The following is an 18106-nucleotide window of genomic DNA, read 5'->3' as shown; positions in this document are numbered from 1 at the left end:
CTGTTTCCCCGACTGGACCCTGTAAAGCGGCGTTGTTCTCAATTGAAGGCTAGGGTAAACGGATGACGGTTCAAGTAATCGTATATATAATCTATTGTTATAAAACTGATCAATACGCAGAGAAAATTGAAAGAGAGAGTGTATGGTCGAGAAATGAAGTTGGAATTGATGTTGATGTTGATAGCCAGCGGGGCCCGTCGATCATGTGAGGAAGGAACTCCACTATGTACTTCCTTCTTCCTTCCTTCATTCTTTACCTTCCCTGCACTGCGGCTACTAAAAAGCTCCGTCAGGGAGATCCAGTGCAGCACAAAATGCCAGGAAGGCACGTTACCGCGCACGCTGCCAGTTATGCGGGGTAGGATTATCTTGAGGTGCGCGATATCAATCTAGGCTTTACAGCTACTGACAGAAGCAATTTATCAAAGAATTTGAACCTGAACGGAATTGTCATCATGACGAGCCCTGAAGGCGGCATCGATGATAGCGTGACAGGTCAAGAACTTGATACATTCCGCAAAACCTCTGCGACTGTCAAAGAGACAATGCCACAACAACCCACTCAGCCCAACCGGGACGAATACGAGCGTCTTTTCGGTATCGACGACTTTCTGGACGAACAGCCAACGACTAGTCGGAGAGAGCTGTGGTCTTATTATCTATATTACAACGGTGAGGGCCACATTGAAAATCTCCGTTGATCGGGACTGATCTGCGTCTTTAGGTGACAATGGGGTTGGCCCGGGATCATACAGCCAAGCATTGTAAGTGATCGCAACTGTATCTCAGTTATCCTAGATCTTCATTCTTGGCTAACGACGATCAAGATTTCAGTGGGCCTTGAAAAACGCGGGCTGGCAGCCAGGAACCAATCCTCCAAAGCCGTGCACCGAATCGTCTCCATGTGTTGTTCCTTGGGCTGGGGGTGCACGGTCAATCTCCTCAATTATTCTGATCGCCAATGGCCTTTGCTTCTCATTTATGACGGTGATATTCATCTGGCTCGGGAGTGCTGCCGACTATGGCTCGTTTGGTAGGTGGCTATTGCTGGCGCTGACTGTCATCTGCTGGGGTTTCCAGTATGGTATGATGGCGATTACAAGTCCAAACCAATGGCACGCAGCGATGGCGATTTATGTTATTTCATATATCGCCTATGGTGCTACACTGGTCTTTTATGCTGCTGTGTTCCCGAGGCTTGCTCGACATATGCCACATGTCCGTAAGGCTCGCGAGGATTTGAGAGAGGGTATAATCGGCCAAGGGGAGTATGACACAATCAAATCTTTGGAAAGGAACCATATAAGGTATGTCACGGCAATCAAATTCTAATAGAACACCTGGGCCTGACAGTCATCAGCAACTATAGCACTGCCCATTCCAACATCGGCTATCTTTGCACGCTCGTCCTCAATTTGGGTGTTTTGCTCCCGCTTCAACACAACAAATATTCAAACAATTTAGCTCTTTGTTTGACAAATTCATGTTCGTATCGACCTCAAACACCCCCGTGATTCTGGCGTTAACGATAGTTTAGATTGGGTCATACTAGGCATATGGTGGTTCATACACCAGCAGAAACGACCAGGGCCCGATGTTCCTGATGGCTCCAATTATTTTACCATAGGCTTCAAACAGATTTGGCTTGGACTCAGAGAAGTCAGGTCGCTGCCGCAGACATTTGTATACTTTGTTGCGTATTTCTTGTTGGCCGATGGACTAAATACGACCGGTCAGTTGTACAACTTTACCATTGCAAGGAAAGAACGTCCATGCTCACATATTCCATACGCATAGAGACGCTGGTTTCTATTATCCAGAACAACTCAGTGTCTTTTTCGTTTCTTCAGATAACCTACCTTGGAATAACCCAGGCGGTTTGCTCGATATTGTCGACCTTCGGTTTTTCGTATATCCAAAAATACTTCAAGATATCAACCAAGAGCATGTTCCTATGTACGAACCTTTTTAGTGTCTTCATTCCGTTGTGGGGAATGGTAGGCCTATGGACAAACCGCATTGGATACCATCACATAGTAAGTCGCCCAAAAGCCTCACGCACTTCATTCCTCTGCTAACATAGTTGACAGTGGGAATTTTATTTCTACAATATCATCTTCGGTCTATTCCAGGCACCTTACTACGCAGTATGCCATTTACTACATTCCTTTTCTTGATGCGTTTCTTGGCCCCTAACAAATGAAACACAGTATGCACAGACCATGATCAGCGAACTGATGCCCGAGGGATACGACAACATGTTCTTTGCTCTTTTCGGCATCACCAACCGTGCAGTATGTACATATGACCACGTGCCCAAAGTACATCGTCCCACGACTAACTCAACCTAGTCCTCAATTATAGGACCCAATGTGATCCAGGCGATCATTAATAACACACAAAACAACTGGATGGGATTTCCCTTTCTATTCGGCATTTGCACCGCCGCTATGATCATCATCGCATTCGTGGACGTTGACAGGGGTCGAGAGGACTGCCGCAAGTTCGCCGAAGCACGCAAGATCGGCCGTATTTCTGCACAATAATTCAGATCAGGCAGCAGACAATAGCAGTGCCAGTTAATATTTTTTAGGGGGGTTGTTTTTTCCTCTTTTTTTTTTTTTTTTTTTCGGAGGCTGAACGAACGGGTAGATCTCAGCGAGAAGTGGATTTGATTTGTACACAGGGGGGGAAACCGCAGTGGGTCGTTGGCGCAGTGCCCAAGCTCCAAGACTAGTGTTTCGATGTCGAGTAAGATGTCTTACTAGGGTTGTTCTCGACTTTTCCGTGGATATTAACCCCCTTGTACTCCGTACTTCTTGTTCGGTGGGGAATTAAAGAACTACGGGGCTGCCGTCACGGGGCCGTTTCTTTAGACTAAGACTCTTTTGACACATGAGGATTTTTCTTCAATGAAATGAAATTCGCTAATGATAGTTGTAGCCCGTGCTCCAAAAGACATCAAGTAATCGAAACTATATACAACGTAAAACAAAGGGGTATTTATAATAAGATGTACGAGAAGGGAATCTGGAATGAAAATCGAACATAAAGTGAAAAATATGGATGAAATGAAGGGGTGAAAAGAAAGAATGAGGAATAAGCGAAAGAACGTCGACAATAAACAATAATTGTGAAGGATCGCAAGTGGTCGGGAAAAGATAGACTGAATCAAAACAAAACAAGATGAAGATGATGAAAATGAAGTGATGGTAGAGTAGTTGGATGATATGCCAAGATACACAGGAACAAAATCAGCATGCAACTTTTGAACCCATTTTTTAATGCCCTCTTTCTATGCATTGTTTTTTTCTTTTTTTCTTTTTTTCTTCTTCTGAGTAGCGGAAGTTTTTTGAGTTCTGAAAGGATGAGAACAGAAATCATGAAACCTCTTTGCGACTAGCAGCCTTCTGCTCATCCTTGGCATCAATAGCTTCACGCCACTTAGGTCCGTAGATGGCAGTCAGCCAGATGAGACCGCCAGTCAGCGACAGGAAAAGAGCACTGAGGGTGTTGAACCATCCGACGCCGATGGCCTCGATGGCAGGCAGGGCGACACCGGTGCCCAAGGCGGCGAAGACGTATCGGAAGACATAGTTACCCGCGACGACTTCAGCGCTGCGGCCCTTGTGGTGCATCACGTCGAGACAGTAGGTGTTAAGACTGGGCATGCAGAAGAGCTGCGAGACACCCTGAACGAACATGGCGATGACGGGGACGGGGATGCCGCCGACTTCCTTCTCGAGGGTCCAGCCGTAGATGAGGATGCAGCCGGGGACGATAAGGATGATGTGCACGAGAGAGGACTTGAGGCGGTCTTCGGAGATGCGCACGCCGCCGCGCTTTGCGACGCATTTTTTCATGCAGTAGTCGACCCAGCGGCCGCCGACGAGACTGCCTGCGAGGAAACCGGCTCCAGGGACGAGGTAGAAAAGGCCAGATTGGATGGGACTGTGGAGGTTGAAGCGAGGGTTGAGAATGTAGCGGATGGGGGTGAGGAGGGCGTATTGGTTCCAGACCAGGGCACCGGCAGCAAGACCAACGCTGAAGATGTTGGGGTACTTGAAGAGCATGACGATAACGCGGATGGGAGAGATACGGTGGAGCACCATCTTGGTCTTCTTGGGAAGGGTGTGGCCCTTGAGTTCGCGGCTAGACTTGTAGGGGATCGTTTCAGGGAAGAAGCAGATGATCAGCAGGGCAGCGAATCCGTTCATGGCGCTCAGCAACCAGAAGACAACTCTCCATTGGCGGAAAGTAACGACGACACCCTGTGAATATTTGTTAGCAATCTCGAAACAGTAGACTGAATAGGTCATAACATACTCCAAGGAATGGACCAATGGCAGGTCCGACCATACTGCCTGAGAGCACCCACACCAGTGCGGTTGCTCTCTTGCGTTGCTCGAAGATATCACCCACTGCAGAACTACCCACAACCAGAAAGGACGTCCCTTGGAAGGCAGTGAGGACACGGAATACGAAATAGGCTGCCAGGTCAGGCGATAGAGTTGTTGCAATGGTAAAGGCACAAAACAGGATACTGCTGACGACGAAGATCTGTAGAGGGATGGTACATCAGTAAGGTGCTCTGGGGTGAAGGAAAGTATCCTACAGTGGAAAGTTAAGAGAGAACATACAGGACGACGACCATAAACTTGGCTTATCGGACCCCAGAATGTAGATGAAATGCCCATGAATGCCAGGTAGAGAGCATTGCTAGCGTTGATGATATCTCCATTGGTTCCGAAGGTCTTTCCAACTTCAGGAACGGCTATAAGAATTGCTGTGGAAGAGATAGGAGCGAGGAAAGCGCAGTACGAGATGATGGAAACAATGATGATCTTGCGAGCTGGCGAGAAACGCTTGTATTGTTCTGCGTTCTCATCATCGGACTCATCGGTAACTGGGGGCAGGTCTTGATTTGTGAGGTTGCTTGGGACTTGCACAAGAGTATTGGGAGTCCCTGGGGGCTCCCCATACTCTGACTGGGGTCTTTGTGCCTCCTCCGGGGGAAGCTGTGTCATGGAAGAATTCCTTGAGCATCCTTCCTCTGCCATGCCAGAGGCATTTTGTTTTGATCTTGAACCGAAGACCTTGAGCATTGTGTAGGTGAGTCGGAGAAAGGGGAAGCAGGAGAGACGTGAAAAGAAGAGAAGAGAGGAAGAGAGAGGAAGAGAGAGGAGGGTGAAAGACTCGTTTTGGATGACAGTGGATGAAAGATGTCTTTCAGGATAGTTCGGAGTTTTTAAGAGATTGTAGGAATCAAGAGGAACGGAAGATTTTTCTATCTTTTAATAGACCAATCCATGAAACGAATGTAAACTCAAGAATCGTACATAAGAAAAGATAAAACAGGGAATAAAAATCAAAAAAGAGAGGACATGCTTCGACGAGAGAAACCAAGAAATCGAGAGCGAATGACAAGAGATTTAACGCAACATCGAGCTTATATGTCAAGAGAAAATAGTCCGACGCCTCCTTTGTCGAGATCGAAGCTTGCGTGTTGCGAAAAGCAAGTCCCCATTTTTGCAATGACTATCATCACATCATTCAAACATGGAATGTGCCTAGACCATAGCCGACAACCGACTGGGCGAAAGCTTGACCTCCAGCGCCCAAAAAGGGTAGTGTGGTTCACTCTAAGGGACAAGCGTAAACTCCTAGCTGACCCAATGATCCGCGCATACAGTGGACTCATCATTGCCACTATACGTTCGGGAGAGGGTCCGGGAACGCATAGCTTGGCTTCGAAGTGGGCACGGGATCGGCGGATTAGCGCTCCACTGTGTCCATGGGATGGCCAACGCCATCAAAAAGGGATTGCACGAGGGTTGAGGTATAAAACCGAGGAAACGGAGACGTATCATCCCACCGGAGTGGATACATACAAAGTAGTATGTATGGCGCTGGGTACCGCGGCGCCAAGTCGTTTCGGCTTTCCGGCGTACGGAAACACCCGTCAAACTAGCCGGGTCTTAGCCCCAGGGGCGCACGCGGTTGGGCGGAAATGCGACAATTCATCAGAATACGCCGCCGCTCACGCGCATTGAATGAACAATAGAGCTGAGAACCAACCAGGAGGCAAATTCGGGAACCCGAGATTTTCACTGACTCCGAACGGTTTTTTTTTTTTTATTCTCGCATTGTGTTCCTTTCCCTTTTCCTTTCCCTATTCCCTTCAGTCTTAATTTGTCGTCTGGTCCATGCGTAGATTCAGAAAAAGGGGAGAAAAGGCAACAATAGAAAACACAAGGAAAAAATAAAAAAGAAGCAACAAACCACCTGAAACTCGATCACATTCTTCCATCAGTTTAACAACATCATTGGCGATACAGAATGTAAAAAATGACGTATCCTTTCTTCAAATTTTTCTCCAAAATGAGGAAAGTTAAAGAACGAGGGAATAAAAAAAATGCAAACATACTTCGAGCCTGTTCCAATTCGTTTTCGTCTCCCATCGAAAAAGTAAATCTTGGTGCCGAATTTGTCCGTTGATTCGCAGTTTGCGGCTTCATCCATGGTTGAAACCTGGTGTGGCCAACTGAGACGATAATACCACTCGGAATATAATAACACATACTTTCTCCCACTCTGGATAAGCTGGCAAAGAACTTGAGCAATGAGAGAGCTATCGAACGTTCCATGCCATGTGCTCGTCTTTGGATCAAGCAACAAAAATGCGCGAGAAATTTACCCAGCTACCTCGTGGACATGGAGAATTCCCTCACAAGTGTGTCCGAATCCCAAAAGCAAGCTCAATGTGCCTGAAATCCAACGCGTGTATGGTGGACCACGAGTGGTTTGAGTTGAACTCAAAGCGATCTACCGTAGCGCGAGCAAAGCAGAAGGAATTATGCCATTGCATAAGTGTCTGGGCCGTGAAGGAGCATCAGGCACATCTGATAACATTTTCGATTCGTCCATCATTAAAAAAGCTTGATTCGACCTACTACCGTTGACCGATGCTTCAGCCTCTGATTTCTTTGGATCTGGTGCTGGAAGATTCTCGTCGTATTGATCAGCTCAAAAAGCAAGTATGATGGTCCCTTGTCATGTTGTGATGATGCCCCTTTTCATTCGCCTCTGCGATGGGGGTTGCATCACGAGGAAGGCAGACAATGCAGCCAACAGAATTTGGTGCGCTCTTGTGCATTGTAGCATAGCATGATAGCAAAGGTAGAGAGATAGAGTGATGAGTGAGCGCGTGAGGGTGTGTCGTGTCCAAGGCGGGGAACTACGATCTGCCGCCTGATGACGTCGGGCCGCTTGGCGTGACTTGGGAAACCTCAACATTCTCAACCTCACCTCACCCATTGTCCTTTTCCTCCCTCATACGCTCTCTTCCACCTTCTATCTCCTTCAACTTTTTCTCAGCTACTTGATTCAACAAACGATTGGGTGTCACATTCCCTTGTCATTCCGTATCATTATCCACATTCTACGTCTCCTGTCTAACCCCTGTTTTGAGACTCCCGAAGTGCTATCCCACCGCCATGTCTTCCAAGGATCCACAAAGCAATATTCCTGCTTCCAGCAGGGGCTCTTGGTCGAGCTTCCTCAAGGTGAGTGCGCACTTGCATATAAAATTCTATGATGTATTCGCTCCGGAAGTGAAACTTGTGAAAACTCTATTCCAGCACAAGTGGCATATGGCATCACCGTGTTCCTCCGATGTCAACCCTCTGTTCCGGACCTGTGAAGCTAATACCGTACCTTTTGGAAACGATCACGGCTGATCCTTTTATGATTTCATCTTCCTAGTCTATTGCCTCTTTCTCTGGAGATCTTTCCTCGTTGACTGCTCCACCGTTCATCCTCTCCTCCACTTCCTTGACGGAATACTCTGCGTATTGGGCCGAGCATCCGGCTTTGTTCGTCGCCCCGGCAAAAGAGGCTGACCCTGAGAAGAGGGCCCTTGCCGTTCTCAAGTGGTTTTTGAGCACCCTTCGCCAGCAGTACTGCAGTCGCAGCGAGAAGTTGGGTAGCGAGAAAAAGCCGCTGAACCCGTTCCTGGGAGAACTCTTCCTTGGAAAGTGGGACTCTGATTCCGATGTGGGTGAGACGAAGTTATACAGTGAGCAAGTTAGGTTCGTCACATCGGTACACTGGCCCTTCCAGATCATCGGGAAATTGACATATGCTCCAGCCACCACCCTCCGGTTACCGCCTACGCAATTTCAAACGACAAGCACGGGGTCGAGGTGAGTCGGGAGAAGCCGCCTGCTACTACTAAACAGAAAAAGAGAAAATATGATCAACTAACAGTCAAACTCAGTTGCAAGGGTACAATGCGCAAAAGGCTTCATTCTCTAGCACCATTCAGGTGAAGCAGCTGGGACATGCGCTGCTCTCGGTCACCCCACCGGGGGCGGACAAGAACGATCCGTCTCAGCAAGAGAAATTCTTGATAACTCTACCCACTCTGCACATTGAATCCCTGATTTACGGTACTCCGTTCGTCGAACTGGAGAAGTCTACAAAGATTGCCAGCAGCAGCGGTTACATCGCGAAGATCGACTACTCCGGCAAGGGGTGGTTGAGTGGCAAGAAGAATACTTTCACTGCCAGCTTGTACAAGGAGAGTGAGGGAGAGAAGAAGCCCTTGTACACCATCGATGGGCAATGGTCTGATTCGTTTACCATCAAGAACGCCCGCACCAAGGAGGAAGTAGAAAGGTACGTAGTGCACGACAACAAGACCACGCCTTTGCAATTGGCACCGCTCGAGGAGCAGAGCATCTTCGAGAGTCGGCGTTCATGGCAGCATGTCGCAGCCTCTATTGAGAAAGGCGACATGGACGCGACATCCGCGCACAAATCTCGAATCGAAAATGCGCAGCGTGAGATGCGCAAGATTGAAAAGGCCGAGGGCCGTGAATGGGAGCGACGGTTCTTCAACCGTGTCGACGAGAAGGGTGACGAGACCTTCCTACGACTTGCCAAGATGCTCCAGATCACTGGAAGCCTTGACACCGACAAGACTAACGGAATCTGGCGATTTGATCGGGAACAGGCGGCCACTGCCCAGCCACCGTACCACAATGCTGGCGGCGAAGCGCTCGGGATAACCCAGTGATTCAGGATGAAGGAAAGATTCTTGGCTTAGGTCCTTTTTTTCGAACTGTTTTTTTTTTTTTTTTTTTTCTCGTCTGCGATGATGTTTGGCAATAGAAGGGGACTACTAGCTGTATTACGTTATTGTTCTTTTGGATTTCCTTCACGTTTACCGTCTTGGTTTCTATTTCGGATTTTTGCCTGCGGTCCTTGTACATAGGAGCGAATACTGTGGATATAATAGCTTCGGCCGGAAACAGCAACAGAATACCACTGCGTATTCCGTACATATGGCAATGAAGAGTGCGAGAATAAGAAGGTTAGAATGAATAATAGTGGCAGAAAGCCATGTCATGACTCACAATACGCCAGAACACGACGGTGTCTAGAAGTCCCGTATAGAGTACGAATTCCAGTTTCACATCTGTCAATTCCGACAGCACAACCAAATTGACAGCTCTGATTTGCAGAAAAGCCGCACATTATAACGAATTATGATCCTCCCATTGCATATTCTAGCACAATCCCCCGTGGCAATCCGCAAAACTCTGGGGCCTACATGCACCTCCCCAAACCAGCTACGATCTACCCGGGATGATCCAGGCGACCCCCCGTAAGTCGTCTATCACCGTCCATCATCGCTCATCACCACATCCACCGACAATCAAGAACCCAGTATTTGGCTGGATCATGCAATATATCCTGCATAATGTGATCAGTCGGGATGATCGGTGGTGTTGGCAAAGTCTTAGCATTTGCTTAGCATAATTGTCGTTGCACAGGCAAACTAGTTATCCTGCACGACTGATAATAATCTACTCGGTTGGAGGACAGGGGGAAAAAAAAAAAAAGAAAGGCAGTAACCACATCGTACTCTGTACTTATACTTGTACGTATCAATAACCTTCAGGTACTCTCAGGTACGCACAACACGACGTATTAGTCCAATCTGGGCCGTTCCGGACAGGAGTAAGACACAAAATACTACGAGCAGCTATCGTGATCACGAACCCCGACAAACACACATTATTGGACAGAATAGCCGCAGCCAAAAATGGAAACGGGGGACGTTACTGTTTCTGTATCGGGATGTGGTCCACATACTCTTTCTGGATGGGACGGGGACCTTCGGTTCAGACAGGGGTATTGCATCAGAGAGATTTCAAAACATGCATGTCGGCAAATGCCTGGGCTACAGCTCTTGGAGCCTGACTGACACATTTGAACGTGGTTTGTATTTCGACATGGAGGCTCTAGGTTGGAAAACGCCAACACTTGTCTCAATTGTCATTCTCCTTTTCATCGCGGGATAAATGCATTTTTTGTGCCTCAAGACATCCTGTTTGCTTCCCTTTGTGTACGGGGTGCTCAGCATTTTGATATTGAGATCGCACCTAACTTTGTTAAGACAACAGAAATAGTAGCGTTGAGGACGACGAATACAAACAAACCTCGAGCAGTAAAAACAGAAATAAGCAAGAACAATACAAAACGAAGAGACAAAAGAGTAGAACAACAACAACATACTCCCAAATCAAAAGAGAAAAGGAAGGGAGAAAGAAATAAAAGAAAAAGAAATGGAGAAACAGTCGCGAAGCAGCAACACGAAGCAAGCCTTTCCTACACCAGCATATTCCATGTATTGCCCTTTACTTCTTCCTGTTACCACTCCCATGCTTCATGTCAGGGTCGTTGCGTTGAGAATGCTCCAAGCGCGTCTCACGCAGTTTTGATGGGATCTCGCGACTACCAGATCTATCCGCCAGGCTCAATTGCGCAGTGCATGATGCCAGCATTTCTGCGGCTGCATCGGGACGAGTTGCAGCAAAACGAGGAGTCACTGGTTCAGGCACGGTGCCTTGCGAATTTGGCTGGTTTCTCAGGCGATTTTGCGCTGTGGGCTCATAGGCAGTTGAAGAACCGTCGCTGAACTCGCTTTCATCATCATTACTTTCGGATATATAGTCACTATCAGGTGAGTCTACTGGTGACCCGAACCACTGTTCCTCATCCATAGAGTTATGGGCACGATAATTTCCCGATTCGATCTCATGTCCATATTCTCAGACGCTAACGGCGAGTCCGCATGGCTGTCAAGTCCCCGAGTACAAATTCCAGTCCATAAATATCAAGAGCATTGAAACCAACTGCCTCCTTTCCAGTTCTTTTGCTAAATTACCTTTACAATTCCGCGCTACAAATCTGGGGTTGTTTGGTTCGATGACGATATGTTTCTTGGCTCCGATGTCAGTTTTCCGGGGAATGCATCTCGCTGGAAACTCAAGCACAAGATAGTTGAGCATGAATCCTGCGGAACAGAACAAGAATTCAAAGATACTGGCCATGTATCCGAAGGACGTGCTGTGGTTGTTGCTTCAAACGTCGATAGTTCATTCCCAGAGAAGGAAGCCATAATCATGATTAGATGCAGTATGGCTCCTCCTATTTTCTTATCTCTTCTCTGTCTAGTATAATAAGCAGCTTACTTTTAGTAAGCCACGTATGGTCACTGCAAGGCAAGCTACGGAAAAACTGAGCATCATGACCACGAATGAAGTTGAAGCTTTAGGCCTCCTCACCAAGGCAGGATGCTCAAGCATTCCCACCCTATATTCATGACACTGGGACAAACAGAACGATGAAGTATGGGTACCAAGCGGTCGCATAACCTATATGCTCATGGAGAAACTTCCTGGGACAGAAATAAACAGTCTCTTCAGTGGTCTTGATAGAAAAGAACAAGATGAGCTTCGAGCGGTATTCAAAAAAGGCATGGCTGTGAGTTTTCGCTTCTCTCTATATCCTTGGGTTTATGTGTCTAATATGTGGTCAGGGAATGCATTGAATGTAAAATCGTCTAGGGGATTCAGCTATCCGGAATATTCTGGGATCGAGAGAACAAGAAATGGTAAATCTCTCGTTTCCTCGCATTTCTGTCTCACAATAAGCTAATTGCGTTGCTGTGGATAGCTATTTGATAGATTTTGCAGCTTCCGATAGCTCAGCTGTGAAGCGATAATCTCCTCTACTTCCCATTCATCCTGACCATTAACTGTGATGGGTGGTGGCTCTTCTGCCTGCTGGCCAGGCAGCAGTTCTGTATTGGTAGCCTTGCGCAGCCCTTCAAGCTCCGCTCTCGCTCTCCATTCATTCAATGCCACAACAATGGCTAGAAGCTCCTTGTCATGGATCTTGTAATTTTGCTCGGAGGGGGTCATTGATCTTGAAATATAAGCCACTGGATGCCATAGGCCATCCTCAGGACTCAGTTGTGAGAGGATGGCTGCCACAACATTGTCTGAGGCATCTGTCTCCAACTGAGTTGGCAGCTCTGGACGATAGTGTGTCAGGACTGGTGCAGTTGCTAAGCTCTGTTTCAGTTTCTGAAAAGCTTTTTCGCATTCTGGTGTCCAGAGGAATGGGACTTCCTTGTCAGTTGATTTAATGGCTTGGCGATCCAGCTGTATCCATAAATGAATCGACAGTAGTTGCAAAATCCCAAGAAGGACTGCACCCTCTTACTGTGTTTGGTTGGTTCCATCTAAGTGGCAGTGTCCTACAGCTGATTTGCCACCTCTTTCCAGGGAGGCAACTCCTCAGGCCACAACAATCGATTGTTTGTACAGTCTAGAACCCGGCTTTCTGCTAACTACTTCCTTCCAATAATGATGTCATGTCTCCCCAGGTCAGCAATCAACATGGGAGTGTCGGGCATTTTTCTTCCATCAACTCGCAAATCAAATACTATGGCATGTGTGATTGGCTCTCCCATTCGGCCGTCATATTCCCTAACCGGGCAGTCCTGTCCTAGTGGGATAGTACCTACTCCAAAAAATTGAGCAAGTTTAATTGCTAATGGTGTGCATATGAACACATATCCATTTGCTCCAGTGTCAATCAAAGCATTAGTTGCAATTGATACTCCATTTCCAGCTACCTGAACGCCTAAAGTGAAGCTATCTTGTTCCCGTCCAAGTAGCTGTTGCAAATCAATACCATAAAGACTGACTGTGTGTCCGCCTAAGCAGGAGACTTTGTCTAGGCATCCCCATTTCCTGAGTTGTTGTTCGATGACTCAGGAACCGCTTCGATCTTGCGAAGTTGGGTGATGTTATTGTTCTTTTTCCGACGGGGGCAGTCCCGGAACACATGGCCTGTCTCCTTGCAGTGGAAGCATTTGCCTTGGCTCATCAGCTCCTGTTGTGTATTGTCGTCAAGCTTGGTACTGCCTGAGCTGTTGGGAGCCTTCGAGGGATTCGTGTTGGAGTGGTTGCGAGAGTTCTGACTCAGATTGCGGCGTTTGGCTTCTTGGGCATTGGTATTCAAGCACTGGACTACCATTCCCACATAGGCTGTGAATTCATCAAAAGTCTTGTCATCACCAATGTAGGGAAGAGACAACTCCTTGACTTTATCAGTGAGTTGTCTGTTGAGTTCAATCTTGTATAGATCATCAGGGATCCCGGCCTCACTCGCTAGCAACAGGAACCTGGCTAGGAATTCAGGAAATTTGTCACCAGGGCGCATGTACATAGTTTGTAATTCTGCATCAGCTTCCATGCGGCGATGGGGTTTTCGAAAAGCAGTGGTGAGTGTCTTGAACATCTGTTCAACACTGGTATATGGGTCAGTGGCATCTTCACGCAACCTGACACTCAGTTGCTGTCTGGCCCTAAAACAGAACAAAGAAATCAATAAAGGAATCAAACATGTCATGTGACTCAGCGAACGCCCATGCTCCGTGACAGTAGGATTCTTTCCCATGTCTATTCTATATCTATCGCTTTATTTTTTGCCTGTGTATTCTGACTTGGCGGTCAGGAATCGCAGGAACTGTGGAATCGTCAAGCAGGATCAAGGTTCCCGGAATTTTTTTGGGATGGAGAGAATCAGAAATGGTAAATTCTGCTCTATTGTGAGTCTATAGGGGGGAAGATGACTAATTGCTTGTTTTTCTCTATGGGTAGTTACTTGGTAGACTTTGAAAATTTCGCTACGTTGAAGCGGACGATGAATGGTGTGATGTTGAATACCTTCTACGGAACTTGGCTTGCAATGATAGTGGTGATGGTGAAGATATGTCTACTTGGGAGCTTCAAATTGGGAGCAGTATATTTAGGCCAGTTGACTTACTGTTTGTTCTTTCCCAATGGCAATGAGTAGTCGTACGGGGTAGTTGGTTATAACTATGCACAAAGTATCTGAGTCAGCGCAATCCTGGCGGAGATCCGGTGACTTCTATTGGCTGCCCTCGTGGTCGATCAGGGTGCTGAGATCTGCCGCTAGGAACTAGTAAGTGGGCACATGAAATGCTTCACCAACCCCTCTTTGTGCTACTCTAGAGTATATGGGATAGCATACTGTAGATTATGGAGGGATATAAAGATTCCATTCATTTGGCGATAGCGATAGGGGAAGTTTTCGTTGACCCGGGGGTATTGTAACCTTCCAGTGGCAATATGATAATATCCGCCAAGATATATATCTCTCGCATCCACTACTGACCTTGGAACTTGGAGATACGCCATAATGCATGGAGAAAAGGAAATTTGCCTAGAAAGTTTGTTTACTTCATATTCTGGATCGCAATCCGATCGTACGAGCATTCATTGCAATACATAGCACAAGTCGTGACGAGTCTCAAGTTCGAGACGATCGATTGATGGAAATTTGGAATATAACAAGGCCAAACAAAATAAAACATTATGATGGATAGATGTCATGATCCGCGTCAACCAACAACAATGGTGCCTAGCATTCTCTCTTTTTCTCATTGTGATTCAGTACAGCATCATAAGGGCATAATCCTGCAAAATTCCAACATTATAAAAAATAAAATAAAAAAAAAAACCAGCCAAGCTCCCATTGAGAGTAGAGATTACACGCATTGAAAATTTGACATTGACATGAAGAAGAAACAGCAAATGAAATGAGAAAAACACGTCAGAAAATAATATGGAGGGAAAAGATAACCATGAGATTTTGTTCTCAGGCCTGCCGCCCTTAAATCGAAGCGTAAAAAAGCAAAAGAAAAGACCCTTTTTTCACCAGCAAGGGAAGGACAGAGAAGAGAATTCATAACACTATGATTCTCTTAGTGGCCGTAGTTGCCTCCCCAACCACGTCCGGTGTTTCCGTAGTAATTCGCAAAGCCTGCGCCACCGTAGTTACCATAGCCAGCAGCAGCCTGATTAGCACCCTGGTGTCCACCGAGACCGCCTAAGCCTCCGTACTGCGGGTTTAGGTGAGGGTAAGCACCGAATCCCTGTTGGCCTTGCTGGGCCTGTAGCGGAGGAAGGCCAGTTTGGGCTTGAGGCTGACCGGGTACATTGTTGGTAGCAGAGCCGGGACGGTTCGCCTGAGCAAGCGAAGGGCTGGGACCACCGGCCTTGGAGGCATCAAAGCTCTTGGTCTCCTCCGCAGTAACCGGGGGCTGCTGGGTGATGGGCTGGCTTTGGCCAAAGCCGGGCGTGCGACCGAAAACATCCATACCGGTGCCAAACGCGTTTGCACCAGCCGCCGTTTGCTGAGCTTCCGACGGCTGTGCGGATCCAGCGCGGCCGTAGACCGAGTCACGACCCGGCATGGCCTGGTTGAAGCTGGCTGCCGTTGCAGGAGACGACGCGTGGTCGTACGAGAAGGCGGGCTGACCGTACATCCCGGCCTTGCTGTAGGGCCCATACTGGCTACCATAGCCAAACTGGGTACTGTGGGGCATGTAGTGATCATCGTATCGGCGTGCATCGTCATACATTGGACGGTTCCTGCCGTACTGGTGTTGCGTCATCTGATTCATGTATGCAGCGTAGTGAGGGTTAGAGTAGTAGGGATAGCCATATGCTCCGTAAGCATGGGCGGCGGCGGCGGCGGCGGCACTTTGGCCAGGCATGTGCTGCGCGGTGGGGGTCTGAGCGGCACCGGGCAGAGTCGGGTTAGGAGTCGTGTGGCCGCTGTTCGGAGCGTCAACATGGCCGTAGCGGCTGGGAGGCTGAGTGGTCGGGATGTGAGGCTGCACCTCGGCACCGGAGACACCGAATCCAGCGGCGGCTCGCTGGGCAACAGTGGCGTCTTGGGACTGGCCGTAGGCGCCATAGTAGTTGTAGGGAAGGCGCTGATCAGCGGCATAGAAGGGGGAATATTCGCTGCCAGTCGTGACGGTAGGCTGAATGGGAGCCTGGTTCGCGAACGGTTCCTGGATTTGGGGTTGAGGTTGCGTGACTTGATGGCTAAAGGGGTCGTAAGGCTTGTGGGCATCGGTGTAGCGAGCAAAGTCGGCAAAGGCGTCTCCGGCCGTAGCCTGGGGAACAGGGGGCAGTCCTGGGGCGGGACGAGAAACGGTAGGGGTCTCGGTTGGCCCCTGAGGTTGTGTCGATGGAGGCAATGAGGCACGAGGAGCAACGGGAGAGTGTTGAGGCGGCTGAGCACGGGTTTCAGCTTCTTCTCTGGTTTCATCGACGTCGACAGGAGCGGCATCGCCATTCAATCCCATGCTACCAAACTGCACAGCGGCACGGTCGACGGCGTGGTTTCCAGGCATCACAACAGCTTCCTGCTGTTCCATAACGCGACGCTGGAAGCCGGGAGCACGGCCGCTCTTCACAGTACTGGCGGGGTACATGGAGGGGGTTCCCCGCGAAGGCGTGGCGTTGTTGTTCTGATCCAACGCACTTCCCACAACACTAGCTGCCGTAGCAGTCGGAGCCGGGTGAGAGGCGTCGGGAATCTGTTCGAGGTTCGTCCTCGTCAAATCGTCCTGCGCAGGCGTAACATCGGAGGTAGAAGGCACAGGCGTAGCGGCGTCTGTGGTAGTGGTCGTTGTAGGAGCGGTAGGAGTAGCAGCACTAGGAGGAGCAACCTTGGGGATCGCTGGGGGAATGGCTGGTTCGGGAGCTTTTTCCACTGGAGCAGGAGCGGGTGTGGGAGCTGTAGCCGCAGGAGGAGCGGGGGTAGTCTCGGGTTCAGGTTCAGGTTCAGGCGCTTTCTTCTGCTGCTCCGCTGCAGGCTCAACCGGGCGTTCTTGAGAGGAAACGGGCGGTGCAGCTGGTGGTGCGGCAGCTGGCTTAGGCTGAGGCGGCGGTGTAGGTTTCGCAAAAAGACTAGCCCAGCCTTTCTTTGTTCCTTCAGGGATCACACTACTCTTGGGGGCAGTGTCCTTGGGCTCATTCACGGGCTCTGGGGTTGCTGCAACTGCTGGCTGTTCCTCACTCGGCTTCTCTGTCTTGGTGGCCGTTCCCTCCGCAACAGATGACCATGTCGCCGTCCCCGCAGTGCTGGCGACTGTGGGGACGACAGCTGGCTTCTCTGCACCACGGAATCCGTTGGTAGGAGCACCTCCGCGACCGCCGCGACCACCACGACCTCCACGATCTCCGCGAGCACGTCCACGACTCTCAAATCCAGCACGTCCACGGCCTCCTCGGACAGGAGCTGTGGGGGTCTCGATCGGGACGTTCTGAGCTTCCTTCGCTTTGGTGCGGGTCCGGTCTGTAGACTTCTTCTTTACCTCACCCCACTGTGAGACGTTACCTGTTGAAGTATTGAAAAAATCGTAGTTAGCAAGAGTAGATTCAAAGCGACGGTCCGTATAGCAGCAAACACTAAGGAGGCGGGGAAGGAGGAACGAACGAACCTTCGGTGATGCGCTCAATTGCCTCCTCAAGTTCACCGTCTGCGTCTTCCAATGCAAAGACAAGATCCTCGTCTGACCAGTCCGAGAACAACTCCTTGAGCATGGGCAGGGTGCTAGCGTATTTCTTCTTCATCTGCCCGATCTCTCCTTCCTCTTCAAATGCTGCGACATTGTCCGAACTGTTTGCAGATCTACCACCTCGACCACCTCTCGAGCTGTAACCACCACGGCCGCCACGAGCGGATACTCTGCCACGGGAGGCAGGTGTTCTTGTTTGAACTTCAGACATTTTTGGGTCTTCTTTTTCTTCGTTTTTTTATTAGGATTTCTGTTGAATTCTCTGATTATCTCCTGTCGATGGAGATAAAACCAGGGAATCGACGCGTGGATAAAAAAGGAAGAGAAAAAAAGGCGAGTGGA

At 48.8% G+C, this 18106-nt stretch overlaps 7 protein-coding genes across 7 annotated transcripts; 2 read left to right on the top strand and 5 right to left on the bottom strand.

The window, feature by feature from the left end:
• Positions 1-455: 455 nt before the first annotated feature.
• Positions 456-2546, top strand: ACHE_21173A (uncharacterized protein; the record flags this gene model as incomplete). The annotated part of the gene is made up of 9 exons (XM_043275227.1): positions 456-672; positions 725-764; positions 828-1307; positions 1361-1485; positions 1538-1732; positions 1798-2036; positions 2091-2147; positions 2211-2294; positions 2352-2546. The coding sequence occupies 9 exons, from the start codon at positions 456-458 to the stop codon at positions 2544-2546; spliced, it is 1632 nt and encodes a 543-aa protein (XP_043134237.1).
• An 834-nt stretch (positions 2547-3380) lies between these two features.
• ACHE_21172S (putative MFS transporter) lies at positions 3381-5105 on the bottom strand (the record flags this gene model as incomplete). The annotated part of the gene is made up of 3 exons (XM_043275226.1): positions 3381-4271; positions 4327-4560; positions 4641-5105. The coding sequence occupies 3 exons, from the start codon at positions 5103-5105 to the stop codon at positions 3381-3383; spliced, it is 1590 nt and encodes a 529-aa protein (XP_043134236.1).
• A 2391-nt stretch (positions 5106-7496) lies between these two features.
• KES1 (OSBP family protein) lies at positions 7497-9079 on the top strand (the record flags this gene model as incomplete). Its single annotated transcript, XM_043275225.1, has 4 exons — positions 7497-7565; positions 7765-8090; positions 8150-8204; positions 8279-9079. The coding sequence occupies 4 exons, from the start codon at positions 7497-7499 to the stop codon at positions 9077-9079; spliced, it is 1251 nt and encodes a 416-aa protein (XP_043134235.1).
• A 1627-nt stretch (positions 9080-10706) lies between these two features.
• ACHE_21170S (uncharacterized protein) lies at positions 10707-11072 on the bottom strand (the record flags this gene model as incomplete). Its single annotated transcript, XM_043275224.1, has 1 exon — positions 10707-11072. The coding sequence occupies one exon, from the start codon at positions 11070-11072 to the stop codon at positions 10707-10709; it is 366 nt and encodes a 121-aa protein (XP_043134234.1).
• A 933-nt stretch (positions 11073-12005) lies between these two features.
• On the bottom strand, positions 12006-12275 carry ACHE_21169S (uncharacterized protein; the record flags this gene model as incomplete). Its single annotated transcript, XM_043275223.1, has 1 exon — positions 12006-12275. The coding sequence occupies one exon, from the start codon at positions 12273-12275 to the stop codon at positions 12006-12008; it is 270 nt and encodes an 89-aa protein (XP_043134233.1).
• Positions 12276-13095: 820 nt separating this feature from the next.
• On the bottom strand, positions 13096-13662 carry ACHE_21168S (uncharacterized protein; the record flags this gene model as incomplete). Its single annotated transcript, XM_043275221.1, has 1 exon — positions 13096-13662. One exon carries the CDS (start codon positions 13660-13662, stop codon positions 13096-13098), a length of 567 nt encoding a protein of 188 aa, XP_043134232.1.
• A 1489-nt stretch (positions 13663-15151) lies between these two features.
• ACHE_21167S (putative RNAPII degradation factor Def1) lies at positions 15152-17975 on the bottom strand (the record flags this gene model as incomplete). The annotated part of the gene is made up of 2 exons (XM_043275220.1): positions 15152-17583; positions 17687-17975. 2 exons carry the CDS (start codon positions 17973-17975, stop codon positions 15152-15154), a joined length of 2721 nt encoding a protein of 906 aa, XP_043134231.1.
• Positions 17976-18106: the final 131 nt, after the last annotated feature.

This window comes from Aspergillus chevalieri, chromosome 2 (assembly GCF_016861735.1).
Source record: "Aspergillus chevalieri M1 DNA, chromosome 2, nearly complete sequence".
Classification (NCBI taxonomy): Eukaryota; Fungi; Ascomycota; class Eurotiomycetes; order Eurotiales; family Aspergillaceae; genus Aspergillus; species Aspergillus chevalieri.
This window is presented reverse-complemented; position numbering and strand designations above follow the sequence as displayed.